The 20,468-nt window shown below is 34.9% G+C and overlaps 2 protein-coding genes across 10 annotated transcripts in view; one reads left to right on the top strand and one right to left on the bottom strand.

The window, feature by feature from the left end:
* LOC142232789 (uncharacterized) overlaps positions 1–20,468 on the bottom strand; it is a 288,220-nt gene that overhangs the window by 137,279 nt on the left and 130,473 nt on the right. For 8 of the 9 annotated variants that reach the window (XM_075303464.1, XM_075303462.1, XM_075303463.1 and 5 more), the window contains one exon: positions 1,509–1,525. The exons of the other annotated variant lie outside the window; for it this stretch is intronic. The gene's annotated coding sequence lies outside the window, so the exon portion shown is untranslated. The remainder of the gene's footprint in view (positions 1–1,508; positions 1,526–20,468) is intronic. 9 annotated transcript variants of the gene reach the window in all.
* On the top strand, positions 4,956–15,991 carry LOC142235877 (uncharacterized). The gene is made up of 3 exons (XM_075307128.1): positions 4,956–4,984; positions 12,254–12,332; positions 12,416–15,991. Exons 1-3 carry the CDS (start codon positions 4,956–4,958, stop codon positions 15,989–15,991), a joined length of 3,684 nt encoding a protein of 1,227 aa, XP_075163243.1.

A 20,468-nucleotide genomic window follows, 5' to 3' on the forward strand; every position in this document is an offset into this window, starting at 1 on the left:
AGAAATAAAATTTTGACAAAATTTTCTATAGAAATAAAATCTGGATAAAATTTTCTATAGAAATAAAATTTTGACAAAATTTTCTATAGAAATAAAATTTTGACAAAATTTTCTATAGAAAAAAATTTTAACAAAATTTTCTATAGAAATAAAATCTTGGCAAAATTTTCTATAGAAATAAAATTTTGACAAAATTTTCTATAGAAAAAAAATTTAACAAAATTTTCTATAGAAATAACATTTTGACAAAATTTTCTATAGAAAAAAATTTTGTCAAAATTTTCTATAGAAATAAAATTTTGACAAAATTTTCTATAGAAATAAAATTTTGACAAAATTTTCTATAGAAATAAAATTTTGACAAAATTTTCTATAGAAAAAAATTTTAACAAAATTTTCTATAGAAATAACATTTTGTCAAAATTTTCTATAGAAATAAAATTTTGACAAAATTTTCTACAGAAATTATGACAAATTTGCTATAGAAATAAACTTTTGACAAATTTTTGTATGGAAAGAACATTTTTATTTCTATAGAAAAATTTGCCAACATTTTATTTCTATAGAAGTTTCTACGCAATCCATGGTGGAGGGTACATAAGATTCGGCCTGGCCGAACTTACGGCCGTATATACTTTGTTTTAACTGATTGCGTGTTTCGAGTTTGATTAAAAAGCTATTGTTATCATTTAATTTTTTAAATAAAACAATAAAAATTTAATCAATCATTGATTTAATTTGCTTAATGTTTCTATCTTGATTAAAAAGTTTATAGTATCAATTAATTTATTAATTGCAAAAGAAAATGTAAACATCAATCAACTTTTTAATTGAAAATGTTTTGGTAATATTTTTTTTTTCTGTGCACTATACCTAACGCAGACTGGACTAACCTATTTCACTACAATTTATTTTGAGTCAAACGAGCACTTCAATATTTTAGAAGGAAAAGGATATTTTGTCCCACCATAATTTCCCTCACCGATTAATTTCATCCTCGAATCCATCATTGCATAACTAGCGATAGAAATTTACAAACAATGTGATTAAATTGTTCGATGGCAATAAAAACATGATTTTGTTTAAACCTTTTAATAATGTTTTTCCGATTTGTTGAACTTGCTTATTACGGAAATTAAAAGTTTTTCGTCTTCATCTCTGGGGAGCTGTGTGTCCTTCTCGAAGTTTCAAAATCGATGTGGTAGTAGTTGCGGGGGAGGAAAAAACTTTTAATGGCATTTTTCAATCATTGAATGCTTAACTAATTATAAACAACAAACATTTTCGTAACGACAAAATACACATATCGAAGAAATGGCAAAGAAAATTGAAGGAAGGGAACATGAACGAAACATGAACAGAATCTTGTAGATGTCAATCATTTGTGTGGGGGGTGGGGGGGAATGGGAAACTTTAGGGTTGTTTATTCACAGATATACTACCAGGTGAAAAGATTTCCAAACGTAATTAACCTTATTGAGATATAAAGTATGACGTTATACACTTACCTGTTCTGTTGTATTAACTGAAAGAAATGACAAACATATACAAATTAATAAGGTTGGAAAATTTTTAAATTCGAAAATTTGTAACGATAAACAATGTGTAAAGGTTAAGGTGCTACGACGGTGAATTCAAAATGTTCTATACACTGCTTAAGTTAACGTTTTCCAGATCCGCCAGTAATTTGAAGCTATATGCTCCTAAAAGTTGCTTGCGCTTTACACAAAATGCAGGACACTCACACAAGAGGTGTTTAATTGATTCTTTTTCATCCGCATCATGACAGCTCATACAATAGTCATTATACTTCGCGCCAATAGTTTTTGCAAAATCGCCTATCAGGCAGCGACCCGTTATAGCAGATATCAGGAGTGATATCTGACGTCTCGAGAACATTAGCATATCTAGTGTGCGGTTTAAGTTGAAATGGGGCCATATTTGCTTGGTGTCGTTACAACCCTTGCAATTCTCCCATCGAACATTTGCCATATAACAGCCTTCTCACGCAGTATGAGTTTGCAGGTAGCTAGGGGCATACCAACAAATTCTAGTTCCCCTGGAATATGTAAGGTAGTCCCTAGCCTTGCCAACTCATCCGCTTCGCAGTTCCCCGGTATGTTCCTATGGCCAGGCACCCATATTAGGTGAATATTGTACTGCTCAGCCATCTCATTGAGAGATTTGCGGCAGTCGATGGCCGTTTTCGAGTTGAGGAACACAGAGTCCAAGGATTTTATTGCAGGTTGACTGTCTGAGTATATATTAATGCCAATACTTGTTGGAACATTACTTCTCAGCCAATTCGCCACCTCTCTTATTGCTAATATTTCAGCCTGAAAAACACTACAGTGATTAGGTAATCTTTTCGCTATTCGAAGTTCCAGATCATTAGAATATACTTCGAACCCCACTTGTCCATCCAATTTGGAGCCATCAGTGTAGAAATCTATATAATCTTTATTCCCCGGGGTCTGTGTGCACCACGCCTCACTGTTGGGGATTAGAGTCTCAAACTTTTTGTCGAAAAGTGGACTCGCCAAAATGTAATCCACTACGTTAGGCACATCTGGCATTATTTTGAGGACCGAACTGTGACCGTAACTTTTTACGGACCACAGCGATAGCTCGCGCAACCGCACAGCCGTTGTTGCAGCTGACTGTTTGGACAAAATGTCTAAAGGCAATAGATGCAATATGACATTAAGGGAATTTGTTCCTGTCTTGCTGAATGCGCCTGAAATACACAAACACGCCATACGCTGAACTTTATCTAAACAAGTCGGTTTCTGAAGTGCCGGCCCCCAGACTACAACACCATATAGCATTATAGTTCTAACCACTGCCAATGCAAAATTTTTGGTTTTAGTCCCCACTTTTTTCCTATTGCCTTTTTGCACGAGTATAAAGCTACCGTTGCTTTCCTCGTCCTTTCTTCAATATTAAGCTTAAAGTTCAGCTTCCTGTCCAAAATAACGCCAAGGTATTTTGCACACTCACCAAAGGGAATTTCAATACGCCCTAAGGAAATGGGCCTAACCGTGGGAGTTTTGCGATCTTTGCAGTACATGACTAATTCTGTCTTTGCAGGATTTACCCCAAGACCATTGTCTTTCGCCCATTTCTCAGTCATCCGGAGGACCCTCTGCATAGTATCTCTGATTGTGGATGGGAAATATTGGCAATAAGAGAAGTGGTGATTTGGCTGAGAAGTAATGCTCCAAGCAATATTGGCATTAATATATACTCAGACAGTCAACCTGCAATAAAATCCTTGGACTCTGTGTTCCTCAACTCGAAAACGGCCATCGACTGCCGCAAATCTCTCAACGGGATGGCTGAGCAGTACAATATTCACCTAATATGGGTACCTGGCCATAGGAACATACCGGGGAACTGCGAAGCAGATGAGCTAGCAAGACTAGGAACTACCTTACATATTCCGGGGGAACTAGAATCTGTTGGTATGCCTCTGGCTACCTGCAAGCTCTTACTGCGTGAGAAGGCTGTCATGATGGCAAATGTTCGATGGGAGAATTGTAAGGGTTTTAACGACACCAAGCAAATATGGCCCCATTTAAACTTAAACCGCACACTAGATATGCTAATGTTCTCGAGACGTCAGATATCACTCCTGATATCTGCTATAACGGGTCGCTGCCTGATAGGCGATTTTGCAAAAACTATTGGTGCGAAGTATAATGACTATTGTATGAGCTGTCATGATGCGGAGGAAAAGGAATCAATAAAACACCTCCTGTGTGAGTGTCCTGCATTTTGTGTAAGGCGTAGGCAAATTTTAGGGGCATATAGCTTCAGATTACTGGCGGACCTGGAAACCGTTGACTTAAGCAGCCTGCTAATGTTTTTGGAACAATCTGGTTGCTTCAACAGAAGAAAATAATCGAGAAGGTTCAACGGTTAAAACTAGAAGTGTCCATATGTAATAGGTACTTTTAGTTAATGTGGTATCACAATGGACTGAATCTTAATCGGGCTGCCACTTTAACCTAACCCAACCTAACCATCACCCAAATTCATTACTTGAGTATTTAGAAGTAAATTTTACTTTATAAATACATGAATTCCCATTTTCATTTTCCGAGCTTTAGTTTTGTGTTTCGAAATCTTGATCTTATGGCAGCCAACAAATTGGTATGGCAAAAATTTTATATTTTTGCCAAATTTTAAACTATTTCTCTTCTTCTACAGCACAGGCTATTTCTGTATACGAGTAGTTTTCATAAAAACTTCTCAAAAATTTATTGGGTATTTTTTTTGCACTGAAAAAAAAATATATTATTTTAAAGACGTTTTTTTACTTGAAACAAAGCATAATTTCAACTTGTTGTCGAGTCCGAATTTGAAAATTTAAGTTGTCGTTAACATGATTTTAAAGCACTCTGATAGCGAAAGAAAGAAAAAATCTGTAAAAATGACTAAATTAAAATTTATTTCCTAGAATCAAGGACACAAAAGTTAATTCCAACAGGTAATTGTGTCTTAAATTTGTCCTTACGTTTTTGTCCAATACGAAAATCATTAGACTAGAGACATAATCTTTGCAATCGGGCATGCTTTTTTTCAGTGTATGTTCATTGGCTGCAAGTTTGCCCTTTAGTCAATGGATGAAATGCGTTCATAGTTTCCCAGACCTTTTAAGAAGGATTCGAATGATTCGATTTTTTCCATTGTACCTCTCTTTAGGGACCCTCGATGTGCGTCTAGAATTTCCTGAACTTGTCATTAGGCATGTCCACAATACTGTGATCTTATATTAAATGCGGTAATAAAAAATAAGAATTTTTGGTCTTGTGCTCCGATGAATAGACATAAAAATGTATTGAGAATCCTCTCGTTTATCTTTATAGCACCTCATAAAAGCAACTCTTACAAAAATTAGAACGAACGTATATTAGAGCATTTCATTTGCATTTCAAATTTCCTTGCATATAATGGTCGAGAGGGATAAAAAATATCATTGGTAACTCACATAGTTGTTGTTGTCTAATCTCTTGCCATTGGGAAAGAAGTGCATAAAATATGATTATCTAGCACCTCATTGCTCCAACGCCAATGTGATGGGGTGTGGTTGTTGGTCCTAATACCTAATACCTAAGCCCTTTCAGCTTGGTTACTGCAAATGCAATCTACTAAGCAACCATCCAAAACGACCACTCCATAATGGAACATAATTAGCTACAAGAGACTTAAAGGAAAACCACTTAAACGACTTAAATTAAGTAAATCCAGCCGGTAAGCTATGCAACCATTCTACGAACGAGCCATTTGTTCGAACGACAGGACTCCAGAGAGAAGTACAATGTATACGCCATGGCAAATGGCTAAGGAGTACACTGGAAAAGAAGTTGAAAATTTACTCAAGGAAGGAAATTTTAAAAATTGAAAATTTCCAATATCGGAAAAGTGTTTAGCATTTGGATTTTTTAGATAGTTTTTACACAACCCAAAATATGTACTTCGAACAATGTGTGTAAGAAAGAGAGGATCAGACGTTTGCTATTAAAGAGGTTTGTTTTCTTTTTATGAAGTTCATATGAGTCGTTTGTGTGTGCCTCTGGCAATCTGGAAATGGTGGTCCAAAATAATCTGAAGAAACTTTAATTCGTTTTCTTTTTCTACAAAGTCCCAGAAAATGTGTTCAGTCTTTTTTTTCGTTGTATTTAAAATGCTAGCCCATATTCAGCAAAAAATATGCAGACACACGCATACCCAAAAGAATTAAGAATAATGGGACCATTGTTGCCAGAAATAGGGGAAATTCCTTACATGTAGTTTTTATACCCTAAACCACATAGTGGTCAGGGTATAATAAGTTTGATCGGCCAAAAAATGTGCCTACCAGAAATATTGATTTTAGACCCCATAAAATATATACCGATCGACTCAGAATCACATCCTGAGTCGATCTAGCGTTTGGTGTCCGTCCGTCCGTCCGTCTGTCCATGTATTTGTTGTTCACAGGATTCCGGTCGCAATTATTAACCGATTTTGATGAAATTTGGTACAGGGTGTTTTTTGGGCACAAGGACGAACGCTATTGAATTTGGAAGAAATCGGATCAAATTTAGATATAGCTCTCATATATATGTATCGCCCGATTTCGACAAATGGGGTCACGTTGCGCGTTTTTTCAAACGGATCGTCACCAAATTTTGCACATAGTAATCTTTTTCATCGCCCTTAAAGTCTGAAAAATTTCATCCAAATCGGTTCAGATTTAGATATAGTTCCCATATATATGTATCGCCCGATTTTCCCAAATTTGGCCACAAAACCTTTATTTATTAACCGATCTGACCCAAATTTGGCTAAATGTAGTCTTCTATAGCACTAACTATATGTGCAAAAAATCATCGAAATCGGTTCAGATTTAGCTATAGCTCCCATATATATGTACCGCCCGATTTTTCTAAATTTGGTCATAAAACCTTTATTTATCAACCGATCTTACCCAAATTTGGCTAAATGTAGTATTCTATAGCACTAACTATATGTGCAAAAAATCATCGAAATCGGTTCAGATTTATATATGTATAGCCCGATTTTCCCAAATTTGGCCATAGAACCCTTATTTATTAACCGATCTTACTAAAAGTTGGCTAGATCTAGTCCTCTATAGTACTAACTATATGTGCAAAATTTCATCGAAATCGGTTCAAATTTAGATATAGCTCCCATATAAGTATCGTCCGATTTTGAAAAATTCGCCCTTATAACCTTATGTTTGACCATACAGGCCTCATTTCTTAACTGATCTTACTCAAATCTTGCACAAGGTAATCTTTTGTGGTATTAATCAAACCCGCAAAATATTATGCAAATTGGTTCAAATTTAGATATAGCTTCCATATATATGCATCGCTCGATTTTCCCAAATTTGGCCATAGTACTCTTATTTATTAACCAATGTTACTCAAATTTCAAATTTTGATGTACTAGCCGATCGTACTTATACGTACTTGTAGCTCTTACATAAGAATATTGCTCGATTTTTACAAATTTGTATTTATTACCCACACTAATTTAACGATTTTCTCTTTTTTAATAATGGGCTCAATATTAGTGGCATACTAACTCCGTAGGTGCAATATCAACACAGCCAGTGTTTCTAGAAGTAGGGGAAATTCCCTATATGTAAGGTTTTTCTAATATTTAGCGTCTTGTAGGGACGTAGGGCCACAATGTAGGACATTTTCACCCAATACAATTTGTAATAATTTTTACATTTTGGTGGCTCTAGAGGAGGAAATTAGAAGCCGGCAAACTTTATTCCTGTTGAAAATTTTGTCAACATTTTATTTCTATAGAACATTTTGTCAAAATTGTATTTCTAAAGGAAATTTTTTCAAAATATTATTTCTATAAAAAAATTTCTCAAAATTTTATTTCTGTGGAATTTTTTCTCAAAATTTTATTTCTATAGAAATTATTCTCAAAATTTTATTTCTATAGAAAAATTTCTCACAAAAATTTGTTTATGGAAACTTTTTCCAAAATTTTATGTTTATAGAGATTTAACATAAAAGATTACTAATTTGGGTAGAATTCTACCAACTCTGGCAACCGCGGTGGTAATACAAATTTATATTCTAAGTTATATACGTTGCATATTCATGTTTTAAGATAATAAAGTACTTAGAACCATGTTTGTTTTGTACAATTTTTTAAATGTAACGAAAAATATAGTAGGGAAAATTGTTTGGGAATGTATGAGAAAGTAGGGAACTTTTTTTGTCCTTGTAGGGTAAACCGAACATTTTCCCTGGCAACATTGACTATGAGCTATAGTCACATTGACACAAAGCACCCATAGACTTATACCCCTTAATTTTCTTAAATATGCAACTGCGGTTTATCTCCCAGACCTATATGTTACCCCACAAATGTTTATGATTACTAATTCTGTAATGGTGGTTTAGGGTATGATATAGCGGCCCCGCCCGACTTTCTACTTTACTTACTTGTTTTTAATACTTAGCGTCTTGTAGGGAAGTAGGGTCACAATGTAGGGACTTTTTCACTCAACACAATTTTTAATAATTTTTACATTTTGATGAGTCTAAAGAAGGAAATTTGACTCTCGCCAAAAAAAATCTACCAAAATTTGAAGCAAATCTTACTACAAATCTACCAAACAAATATTTCTATAGAAAATTTTGTCAAAATTTTATTTCTATAGAGAATTTTGTCAAAATTTTATTTCTATAGAGAATTTTGTCAAAATTTTATTTTATAGAAATTTTTTTCAAAATTTTATTTCCATAGAAAATTTTGTAAAAATTTTATTTCTATAGAAAATTTTGTCAAAATTTTATTTTTATAGAAAATTTTGTCAAAATTTTATTTCTATAGAAAATTTTGTCAAAATTTTATTTCTATAGAAAATTTTGTCAAAATATAGAAAATTTGGCCAAAATTTTATTTCTATAGAAAATTTTGTCAAAATTTTATTTCTGTAGAAATCTTTGTCAAAATTTTATTTCTATAGAAAATTTGGCCAAAATTTTATTTCTATAGAAAATTTTGTCAAAATTTTATTTCTATAGAAAATTTTGTCAAAATTTTATTTCTATAGAAAATGTTGTCAAAATTTAATTTCTATAGAAAATTTTGTCAACATTTTATTTCTATACAAAATTTTGTCAAAATTTTATTTCTATAGAAAATTTTGTCAAAATTTTATTTCTGCTGGGTTTATTTTGAGCGTGCCTCCTCTTCTTTTTCCATGAATTCAAATCGATGATTTGACAGTGGCATAGGAAAAGAGATATGTTTGTTTCGAATTTATTTCGGCATAAGCCGGCTATCAATGTAAAACCTTTTTTCGGAGGGTTCAAGTGTGGTTTTTGTTGGGTTTAATAAACTGCCTGAATTTATTCTGATAATTGGTTGATAGTTTTGCTGCAAGTAGAGGATGCTGATGAGGAATGTGGTAATTCCGAAACGTGCGTCCATCCAACCATCTTGCAGTCTATAGGGCTTTGCCCAAATAAATTTGACAAACATTCTTTTCCTCTGTTGGTTAAGCTACTCTTGTAGTTTAGTCAATGTATGGTTTTAAGCTGAAATAAAAAACAACAACAATGCTTAAAGAACAAAACCAACAATAACAAAACAAAACAAATGGAAAATTTTATTTCTATAGAAAATTTTGTCAAAATTTTATTTCTATAGAAAATTTTGTCAAAATTTTATTTCTATAGAAAATTTTGTCAAAATTTTATTTCTATAGAAAATTTGACCAAAATTTTATTTCTATAGAACAATTTATCAAAATTGTATTTCTATAGAAAATTTTGTCAACATTTTATTTCTATACAAAATTTTGTCAAAATTTTATTTCTATAGAAAATTTTGTCAAAATTTTATTTCTATAGAAAATTTTGTCAAAATTTTATTTCTATAGAAAATTTTGTCAAAATTTTATTTCTATAGAAAATTTTGTCAAAATTTTATTTCTATAGAAAATTTTGTCAAAATTTTATTTCTATAGAAAATTTTGTCAAAATTTTATTTCTGTAGAAAATTTAGTCAAAATTTTATTTCTATAGAAAATTTAGTCAACATTTTATATCTATAGAAAATTTTGTCAAAATTTTATTTCTATAGAAAATTTTGTCAAAATTTTATTTCTATAGAAAATTTTGTCATAATTTATTTCTATAGAATATTTTGTCAAGATTTTATTTCTATAGAACATTTTGTCAAAATTTTATTTCTGTAGAAAATTTTGTCAAAATTTTATTTCTATAGAAAATTTTGCCAAAATTTTATTTCTATAGAAAATTTTGTCAAATGTGAAAAAATTTTGTCAAAATTTTATTTCTATAGAAAATTTTGTCAAAATTTTATTTCTATAGCAAATTTTGTCAAAATTTTATTTCTATAGAAAATTTTGTCAAAATTTTATTTCTATAGAAATTTTGTCAAAATTTTATATCTATAGAAAATTTCTCAAAATTTTATATCTAAGAATTTTTCCTCAAAATTTTATGTCTATAGAGAAATTTTTCAACAACTTTTTATGGAAGCTTTTTCCAAAATTTTATTTCTATAGAGATTTGATCTACCAAAACATCAAGAATTCCACCAATCTACTAAACAGAAAAAAACTAGAATTCTACCAACTCCTTGGTGGTAATACAAATTTATTTTTACTTAATAACATATACGTCACATTTTAATATATTTTAAGATAATAAAGCACAATGAACCATTTTTGTTTTGTAAATTTTGTTTAAATTTACCCAAAAATATTGAAGGGGAAATTGTAGGGAACATTTTTTGGAAATGTAGGGGAAAGTAGGGAACTTGTTTTGTCCTTGTAGGGTAAACCAAACATTTTCCCTGGCAACACTGAGTGGGACCATATGCATTTTATCCTCCTGAGGATGAAATGCAAAGTGACTGCATTCATTTACACTAACGTCTTAGCCATCATTAGCCCTACACTGTTAGAAAAATATGTTTTTCATATGTTTCGATATAAACAAAATGTGTTTCGGGCACAATTTTTAAACACAATATATTTAAGTGCAAACATGTAATGTTCTCAAACTAACACTAAATGTTTGGAACACATATGTTAATATGTTAGAATATATTATGTTTGGGGCATGCATGTTTCATAAAAATTATATGTGTGAATGTAAACATATATAAATTTACAAATTTCGAGTAAACATATATATGTTGTGATATTTTATTCAGAGAGCGACAGAGAGAGAGAGAGAGTATAGAGAAAGAAATAGAGATAAAAACCGGGAGGGTCGACGAAAGATATCAAATTAACACAGCGAGAGAATCAAAAGAGAGCAATTTCTGTGAAACCGCTTATATGTTGTTTCGGAAACTGCTTTATGATAAGGACAAAAATTGTATATGCTTAAGTCTAAATATTATTTAATTTAAGCCTAATTATTATTTAACTTGTGTATATTATAAAATTATTTATGTATGTTTATACTCAACCCCACGTTCTTCCTTTGTTAGAGTTTTTGAATTCCTTCCAAAATTTCAAACTTTTATACCAAAACCAGTTTTTAATTACAAAATTGTTATTTTTGCAATAAAAAAATAATATCTTAGCCAAAAGCTCAGTCCATTTCGTTTATATCAAGCACTGTTTCTGACTGTAAATCTTTAATAACCCACATTTCGAAGTTTCATTATAAAAATTTAATATAGTATAAATATAAATGTGTAAATTAAAAAAAAAAATGGTGTTTGGTCGGAGCAGGGATTGAACCCACGACCCTTTGCATGTACGGCAGACATGCTAACCACTGCTCCACGTTGCCAACACATGTATGTTTCTGTTAAATAATGTTATGTTTGCATGGGCTCGTGGGCGCTGCAAACTATGCTATATAAATGTAACTTATAACGATAATTGTCTACTGGTGACTATAACAGCTACGTAGCTCAGTGGTAGTGTGTTGGCTTACAAACTGTATGGTCCTCGGTTCGATTCTCCGTCCAGGCGAAAGGTAAAATTAAAAAAATTATAAAATTGAATAATTTCTTCAACATTATTTGTATTACAGAAAAAGGTGCCAAGAACTAAAAAATTTCGTGGAAGTGAAAATTATGTTAGGGAATGAGCACAATCTTCTTTGGGGAAAATTCTTCCAAGCATATAATATTTTTGGGCTCCAAATGCTTCCAAACATATTATATGTTCACATAAAACAAACATATTAATGTTTCGGTAGTATCCAATAATATATGTGTGTTAATGCAGGAATAGGCCTAATATCCGTAGATAGTTAGTACCAACATTGACGGCAACTGTTTGCGCTTCAGCTCGGTGATCTCGTCCCTATTGTGCATTAACTCTCATTCTCTCAGTTGAGTGCGTTTTAATAGATTTCTTGTTCACCGAAACCATCATAGACGAGTAGTAGCCCTTTGTACATTCCAGAGATCATACACCTGATCAAGCGACAAATTAAGATTAATAAATAACCAGTGGAAAACTAAAATCTGTGTGCGTTTTTATTTCTACAAAAAAACGGTAGGGATAAATTTCTGTAGCAGTGAAATTTCCGATCGTTCGGCGGTTTAGCCTGGAAGAAATAAAAAATCGCAGGTTGTCGTGATCTTGGGCTGCCGCAGTTGGCATTGACTCGACGTCTATAGTAGTAATAAAAAAAACCTTCTTGTGCAGGCGAAGTGTGCCTTTGACTCAATTCGATCGTGGATGAAGAAAACGTCTCCGTGTGGATAGGAGAGACTTGTTATTGACACTTCAAACCCGCAACAAGGGTGTCAGGAAACATTGTGAATTCTTCCTTTGCGAAAAGTTGGTGAGTGCGCTAACATTTGGTCCTTTTCAATTGACATTGATGCATTGGTAGTGCAAGAAGTAACTGGGAATATCCCTACACAGTCTTTGGAGGATTTAAGGCCAAACCATTTGCCAAACTTAGATTTAGCTGACCCAACTTTTTATAAGAGCGGACCCATAGACCTTCTAATTGGGGGTAATTTGTACCCGTCTATTTTGCTCAAAGGGGTTCATCATTGTATACTTGGTTCGTTGGTAGCCCAAGAAACGGTCTTCGGCTGGGTTTTGACCGGTCCTACCAATACATCGACTCCTCGACGAATAATAAGTGTCTCCCACTGCACCAGAGTCTCTGTCAGCGATCAATTAACGAAATTTTGGGAAATAGAAGAGGTTTCAAGGAAACCAAGCGTCTCGGAAGATGATCGAATATGTGAAAGAATATTTCAGTCTTCAATAACCAGGACGGCAGAAGGGAGATACCAAGTTGACTTGCCTTTTAGATCTGATGTGAATCCTTCCTCCGCTTTTGGGTCTAGTAGATATATTGCGCTTTGTCAGTTTCTTCGCAATGAAAAGTCTTTGGCTCGTAAGCCTGAACTAAAGTCTGCATATGATGACGTCATAGCAGAGTATTTGGCTCTTGGCCATTTGGAAAAAGTGGAACCGCCCAGAGATAACTCGGACGGTTACTTTTATTTACCTCATCATTCAGTTTATAGGCCTGAAAGTACTACAACCAAATTAAGAGTCGTTTTTAATGCCTCTTGTTCCTCATCTAATGGCAAAAGCCTCAACGATGCACTTTATGTAGGTCCCGTTTTACAGAAAGACATTATAGGTCTTATTTTGAATTGGCGCATGTATGCCTATGTATTCAATGCTGATATCTCCAAGATGTATAGGCAGATATTAGTTAATCCTACGCATCGTTCTTTTCAACGCATTTTGTTCCGAGCGTCCCTTGATGAGGAAGTACAAGACTATCAACTTAACACTGTAACGTTTGGCGTAAATTGCGCCCCGTATTTAGCTCTGAGAACACTTAAACAGCTTGCAGATGATGAAGAACATCATTTTCCTATTGGCTCTAAAATTTTACGTGATAATATGTATGTTGACGATGCGTTGGTGGGAATTCATTCGATTGAAGAGGGTATAAGAGCACGGGACGAGTTAATAGAAATCTTGAAATCTGCTGGATTTCATCTGAGGAAGTGGACCTCAAATGTTATGGACATTTTAGCCGGCATTCCCAAGGACCACCTTTTAAGAGATGAATTTCTTGAGTTTGATGACAAGAGTTGCACGAAAACTTTAGGAATTCGTTGGAACGCTTCTTATGACTCCTTTTTTTTCACTAGCGAGAGAATAGCATCGAAAGATTCGTTTACAAAAAGAGAAGTTCTAGCTTCGATTGCAAAGATTTTTGACCCTTTAGGATGGATATGTCCTGTGGTGATAGTTGCTAAAGTTTTAATGCAAAGCCTTTGGCTCGACAACATCGGATGGGATGATCCGTTAAAACCCTTGTCCCTACTAAAATGGAAAACTTTCATTGCAAATCAGTATGGAGTTGATGAGATTCGAATACCTCGTTGGGTAAAATACTCCCCGAATTGCAAAATTCAAGTACACGGATTTTGCGATTCATCTGAGCTTGCATACGCCGCAGCCATGTACTTGAGGGTAGAAGTAGGGGAAAATATATATACGAATTTACTTGTCTCTAAATCGAAGGTTGCCCCGATCAAGAAAGTTTCTTTACCCAGACTTGAGCTGTGTGGTGCCTTGCTTTTGGCCGAGCTAGCAGACTCTGTTCTTCCTCAATTAAAATTTGAAAATTCTATTCTGGTTCCTTGGAGTGACTCGATGATCGTTTTGGCATGGTTGCGAAAGCCCTCTTACACCTGGACAACATTTGTCGCGAATAGGGTTGCCATAATCCAAGAAAAAGTTGGGGGTAATTGGAGGCATGTCCCTACTATAGAAAACCCTGCGGATCTAGCAACCCGGGGGGTGACACCTTTAGAATTAAAGGCGAGTACATTGTGGTGGGAAGGTCCCCCATGGCTAAAAGGTCCAGAAAGTTATTGGCCCGTGAACAAATTATTACCAGAAACGTCCTTGGAGTCTAAACCTCTCAAAACACATATTGCTAGATCGACGATCGAGGAGGATTTTCTATCCCGGTTTTCGAGCCTCTCTAGGGCAGTTCATGTAACTGCATATATCTTTCGCTTCTTTAGAAAAACTCATCCAATTACGAAGAAAAGTGTTTGTTTTGAAAGCAAACGATTGACAGCAGCTGAGTTAACTTTTGTCCGTTATCGTTTGATGTCTTTATCACAAAGAATGCATTTCGCTAGAGAATACGCTTGTCTCTCACGAAAGAAGAAATTGGAATCAAATAGCTCAATCTTATCCTTAACTCCATTCCTCGATAAGGACAGTCTGATTCGTGCCAATGGTCGTTTAGGATCCACCTCTTCTCTCACATACAGTGAGAGGCATCCTGTTATTTTAGCCTATCAGAGTAGTTTCGCTAAACTTTATGTGGCTTTCATCCATAAATTGACTCAACATGGCAGCGTTCAGCTAACATTAGCTACGACGCGACTTGAATGTTGGATTCTCCGGGCAAAGTCGTTGATCAAACATCACATACATCATTGTAAAGAATGCGTTATAGCACGGAAGAAGCGCCTAGGCCAATTGATGGGGGTACTCCCCTCTGAAAGAACCACTTTTAGCAGGCCGTTCACTAATACTGGGGTGGATTACGCTGGCCCATTCGACCTGAAAAACTTTACGGGACGTGGAAGTCGTATTTCGAAGGGATACATATGTCTTTTCGTTTGCTTCAGCACAAAAGCTGTGCACTTGGAACCGGTCAGTGACCTTTCGTCTTCTGCTTTTTTGGCCGCGCTCACTCGTTTTGTCGCCCGTCGTGGCTGCCCCCATCGCATATATTCCGATAATGGTAGAAATTTCGTTGGGGCTGCAAAGGAACTACGTAGGGACTTTATGAAAACTATTTCGCAACTAAAAGATGATGCCATCGCCAAATATGGATACCAGAAACTAGAATGGCATTTTATACCCGCTGCCTCGCCCCACATGGGAGGTCTGTGGGAAGCGGGTATCAAAAGTTGCAAAACGCATCTTAAGAAAATGTCTGGCCAAATCAGGCACACATTTGAGGAATTCGCGACTATTTTGGCCAGCATAGAGTCGTGTATGAATTCCCGTCCTCTAGCTGCTCTCTCTGACAGTGATAACGATATCACAGCATTGACTCCTGGTCATTTTTTAATTGGCTCATCGCTTTTGTCACCGCCAGAGCCCGAAAACGCTTCTCCAAAGATATCTCTTTTAAATCGCTGGAATCGTTTGAAGATTATCCAGCTCGAATTTTGTAGACGTTGGAAATCTGAATATTTAAAAGAGATGACAAAAAGAAGTAAATGGAAAGATTCTCAACGAGACTTACAAGTCGACGACTTGGTGGTTTTGAGAAATGAAGCTCTTTGCCCAAATGAATGGCGACTGGGTCGCATTATCAAACTTTATCATGGTAACGATGGCCGAGTGAGAGTAGTTGATCTTAAAACCCAAGCGGGAGTACTTACGCGGTCTGTTCATAAACTAGTTCTGTTGCCTAACTCTGATCAATAGATCTACCCTGCTTTGTCACTCTGTGTCGCTTTTCTTTCTTTCCGTTTTCAACATCGACCCTCACTTTTGCTCCACCTATCTCATCTTTTGCAGCCATGAATTTCCAAGAAGCGTATCTTTGTCCACTGTGTTCTAGCCGTCACTCATTCCGGAACTGCCGCAAATTTCTGGTGAAGTCTCCATTTGAGAAAGAAAAATATCTGCGTGAGAACCGATTTTGTGTAAACTGTATGGGAATGTCTCACCAAATACTTAGCTGTCCGTGTAGTCACGGCTGTCGCATTTGTTCCCAAGGGCACCATACCATGTTACACAGTCTAGATGAAGCTGCAAGTGTTTGGCTCCGGATGACGGCATGGGTTTGCTTACGTTGTCCTGGTAAACAAAATCATCGAATCCGAGTTCGAGCTTTGTTAGACCCGAACTCTCCGAACAGTTATTTCGTGTATAATGAATCTTTTCCGTTTGAAGTCGACGGCATTGGCTCTAAACTTCCAGTCCAATTAACATCCACGAGAGATATTGTGCGTACAATTACTACCACTCTAAACAGGCGGACTGAAAGCGTTGTTCTATACCCACCGGTACAAGCAAATTTGACCCGTGTACTAAGTGTGTATCCCCGCGACTGTATGGCTGATTATGCCCCTCACCTTCCATATGGGGTCAATATTGTTCTGGGTGTGGACGTAGCAAGCCGATTGTATTTGGGTCTACCGGTTCTGGATAATGGCCTACCCTTTGCCCAAAACACAATTTTTGGATGGACATTTTTTGGTGAAGTCCCTATCGACCGAGACAACATGGACAACTAGTTTATTTTGTACAGTATAAAACCCTAGCTTTTGGATTAGAATCATATGAAGTTTTGTTGGGCTCGAAGCCAGTTATAATTGAATTATTACTTTAGCATAAAAATCTATCTTTGAATTTTACTGAAATTATATAAAGAATTGAATCTATCGTTCTCTATTTAGCTTTGAGATTATATCCTGAAGACTTGGTATTATTAATAGTATTTTGAAAATTTGATTTGTAATTTATGTTGGATTATTTGCGTCACTGCCGCAAGGCCGGCGGTATGTTAATGCAGGAATAGGCCTAATATCCGTAGATAGTTAGTACCAACATTGACGGCAACTGTTTGCGCTTCAGCTCGGTGATCTCGTCCCTATTGTGCATTAACTCTCATTCTCTCAGTTGAGTGCGTTTTAATAGATTTCTTGTTCACCGAAACCATCATAGACGAGTAGTAGCCCTTTGTACATTCCAGAGATCATACACCTGATCAAGCGACAAATTAAGATTAATAAATAACCAGTGGAAAACTAAAATCTGTGTGCGTTTTTATTTCTACAAAAAAACGGTAGGGATAAATTTCTGTAGCAGTGAAATTTCCGATCGTTCGGCGGTTTAGCCTGGAAGAAATAAAAAATCGCAGGTTGTCGTGATCTTGGGCTGCCGCAGTTGGCATTGACTCGACGTCTATAGTAGTAATAAAAAAAACCTTCTTGTGCAGGCGAAGTGTGCCTTTGACTCAATTCGATCGTGGATGAAGAAAACGTCTCCGTGTGGATAGGAGAGACTTGTTATTGACACTTCAAACCCGCAACAAGGGTGTCAGGAAACATTGTGAATTCTTCCTTTGCGAAAAGTTGGTGAGTGCGCTAACAATGTGCTTCCTGCAAAATATGTTTGGAACATATGTTAGAGAGGCGATTTTTTTTGAGGGTGTAGAGGTGGCTGTTTTAGACCAACTGAACTACCCAGCAAAAAAATTTTGGAAGTTCTTCCAAAGGTACAACTTTAAAAGCACTTCCAAAAGATGCACTCCCAATGATGTTCTTTATTTCAACTACCCAGGAAGTTCTTTTAATTCAATTTTTTATGGCTTGATTTGTTCATACTTTTAATAAGTAATTTTAACTTTTTTTGTTTCAAATTGGTTAAAAACAGAGTAAGAATTTATAAAATGGTACAAATCATTTAAATTTTGTCGAAAAAAATGCTAAATCCAATTTGAAAAAATTGTGAATTTTTAAAAATATTTGTGGTCAAACATTTCCGACAAGTGTTAGAAACCATTAAAAATTATAAAAAATTATAAAAATTATTTATTTGACAAAATATCACAGAATTTTTTAATTTACATCCAAAACATTGAATTCGGATCACACCTAAAGAAGTGAAACAAATTCAGTGCAGCGGCTGTTGAAATGAAGGACTTCCATCCTACGTCAAGCCCATGTTAAATTCATCGCTTCTGCGTCAATTTTGCACCACTTCCGGATCCAAAAGAACATTTTCATTACTTTTTTGGCGACGCTTTTTTTGCTGGGTAGAGTCATAGCCCACAAAGTGTAGGCCAACTGTTAAACGGTATTTGGAAGAGAATAATTGCTTAATCAATTTAAAGGCCTACTAACAGTAACTCTCAGCAAGTGCAACTACTAACTGAAAGAGGAGTTTGTGTGAAATCATGAAGCTGAAAATTCTCATATCCCTACAAAGGAAAATATATATTTTTTTTGAAAATGATTTAAGGGAGAGTAGATATTTTCAATTTCTAAAGTGCTAAGTGTTGCTAGAAACGTGTAACACCACCAGTGCGGACAAACACTGGAAGAAATTGCTTTGTAGCATTATCGAAATTTATCATTAACATACACTGAAAAAAATATTGTCGTGAGGTCAAAGATGTCATGTCTTTAAAATACGAATACAAATTTTGCTTAGCATAGAAGACGCATTTCTCTAAAATAGAGTTATTTTCCTTGTCCAAAAGTCGATAAACTTTTCAATGAAGTCGTATTGTCCTTATAATTAAGTGATTTGACTTAAAAATGTGTATCTTAACATGAAAGAAAAAATTTATAGGCTAAGGTCAACTTGACTTTAATAGTTCAGAAAAATTCTTTAAATTTAATGAAATTGTCTTTAAATTTGTTGTCTTTTTGCATCTTGACTACAAAGCAAAAAATCGTTCAAATATAGGACATGTTTTTCAAAACTTTATTTTAAAGAAGTTTTTTACTTAAAACATAGCATAATTTCTACTGGAAGTCGAGTCCTAATTTGGAAAATAAAGTTGCCGCTAACTCGTTTTTAAAGGACTTTGATAGCATATGAAGAAAAAAAAGCTGAGAAAGCGAAAAATTAAAATTTGCTTCCTAGAAGCAAGTAAACAAAACCTAAATTTAAAAGAGAATTGTATCTTAAAAGTATCCTTACTTGTATTCTCCGCTTCTTTGGCTTGGAATCAATACCAAATTTTTTAAAGTAAACACAAAATCTTTGGAAATGAGTATGCTTTTTTTTTCAGTGTAGAGCCCGATTTATTCTCGTATGACAACAAATGCCATAGTTTTACTTAGATTTACATGAAATTTTTCACAGAGAGTAGAATTACCATTCTTATTGTGTATGTCAAGTTTGATTAGAATCAGTTCAGATTTAATCTCATATGACCACTGTAGGTCATAATTTCACTGCGCACCCAGAGAAGGAATATGATCACCTCGTGATCGTGAGATGATAACGAACTTTTTATGGCCCGAATTGGAAGATATGGATGTGGACGATATGTGGTTTCAGCAGGACGATGCCACTTGCCAAACAGCTAACGAAACAATGGCTCTTTTGCGCAACAAATTCAATGGCCGTGTTATCTCACGTAATGGCGATGTCAATTGGCCGCCAAGATCATGTGATTTGACACTGTTGGAATTTTTTCTTTGGAGTTATTTGAAAGAAAAGGTGTACGTCGATAAACCAGCAATAATTCAAGAGCTAAGGGATGAGATAATTCGGCACATTAACGGCATAGAACCTCTATTATGCTTCAGCGTCATCGAAAATTTGGATCATCGGTTGAAGGTGTGCCACCGAGGTCGCGACGCCCATTTGGCCGATATTTTGTTCCATACATAATTGAGTAATACCAATATATCATAATAAAATAAAATTACAATAATTTCCAGATAGTTTGACCACCTTGAAATTTTAACCACCCTTTATATGGGTGTTATATCTACATCTGAACCGATTTTGACCAAATTTGGCATGCATGGTAATTCTAAACTCTATGCTAAATGTCAAGTAAATCAGAGTGAAATTTTGGCCAATGGGACCACAGCTATATCCAAATCTGGACCGATTTCGAAATTTGGCATTCATAGTATGAATGTTAATGCCACACCCTGTAAACAATTTCAAGTAAATCGCACGCAGAGAAGGAATATGATCACCTCGAACATGTTTCAAGAGCAAAATGTTATTTTTGTAAGGTGACCATGTAACATGTTTGTCACTAAAATGTTATTTTATCGTCAAATATAACCTGCCTGCCGAAATCAGATACATGATTTCCGAGAAAATAGCATGGTTGCGAAAACCATGTTACACGGTCACCACCGAAAAATAACATTTTGCTCTTAAAATATGTTTGAGGTGATCATATTCCTTCTCTGGGTGTAGA

Source organism: Haematobia irritans, chromosome 4, assembly GCF_050003625.1.
Source record: "Haematobia irritans isolate KBUSLIRL chromosome 4, ASM5000362v1, whole genome shotgun sequence".
In the NCBI taxonomy this organism is placed as follows: Eukaryota; Metazoa; Arthropoda; class Insecta; order Diptera; family Muscidae; genus Haematobia; species Haematobia irritans.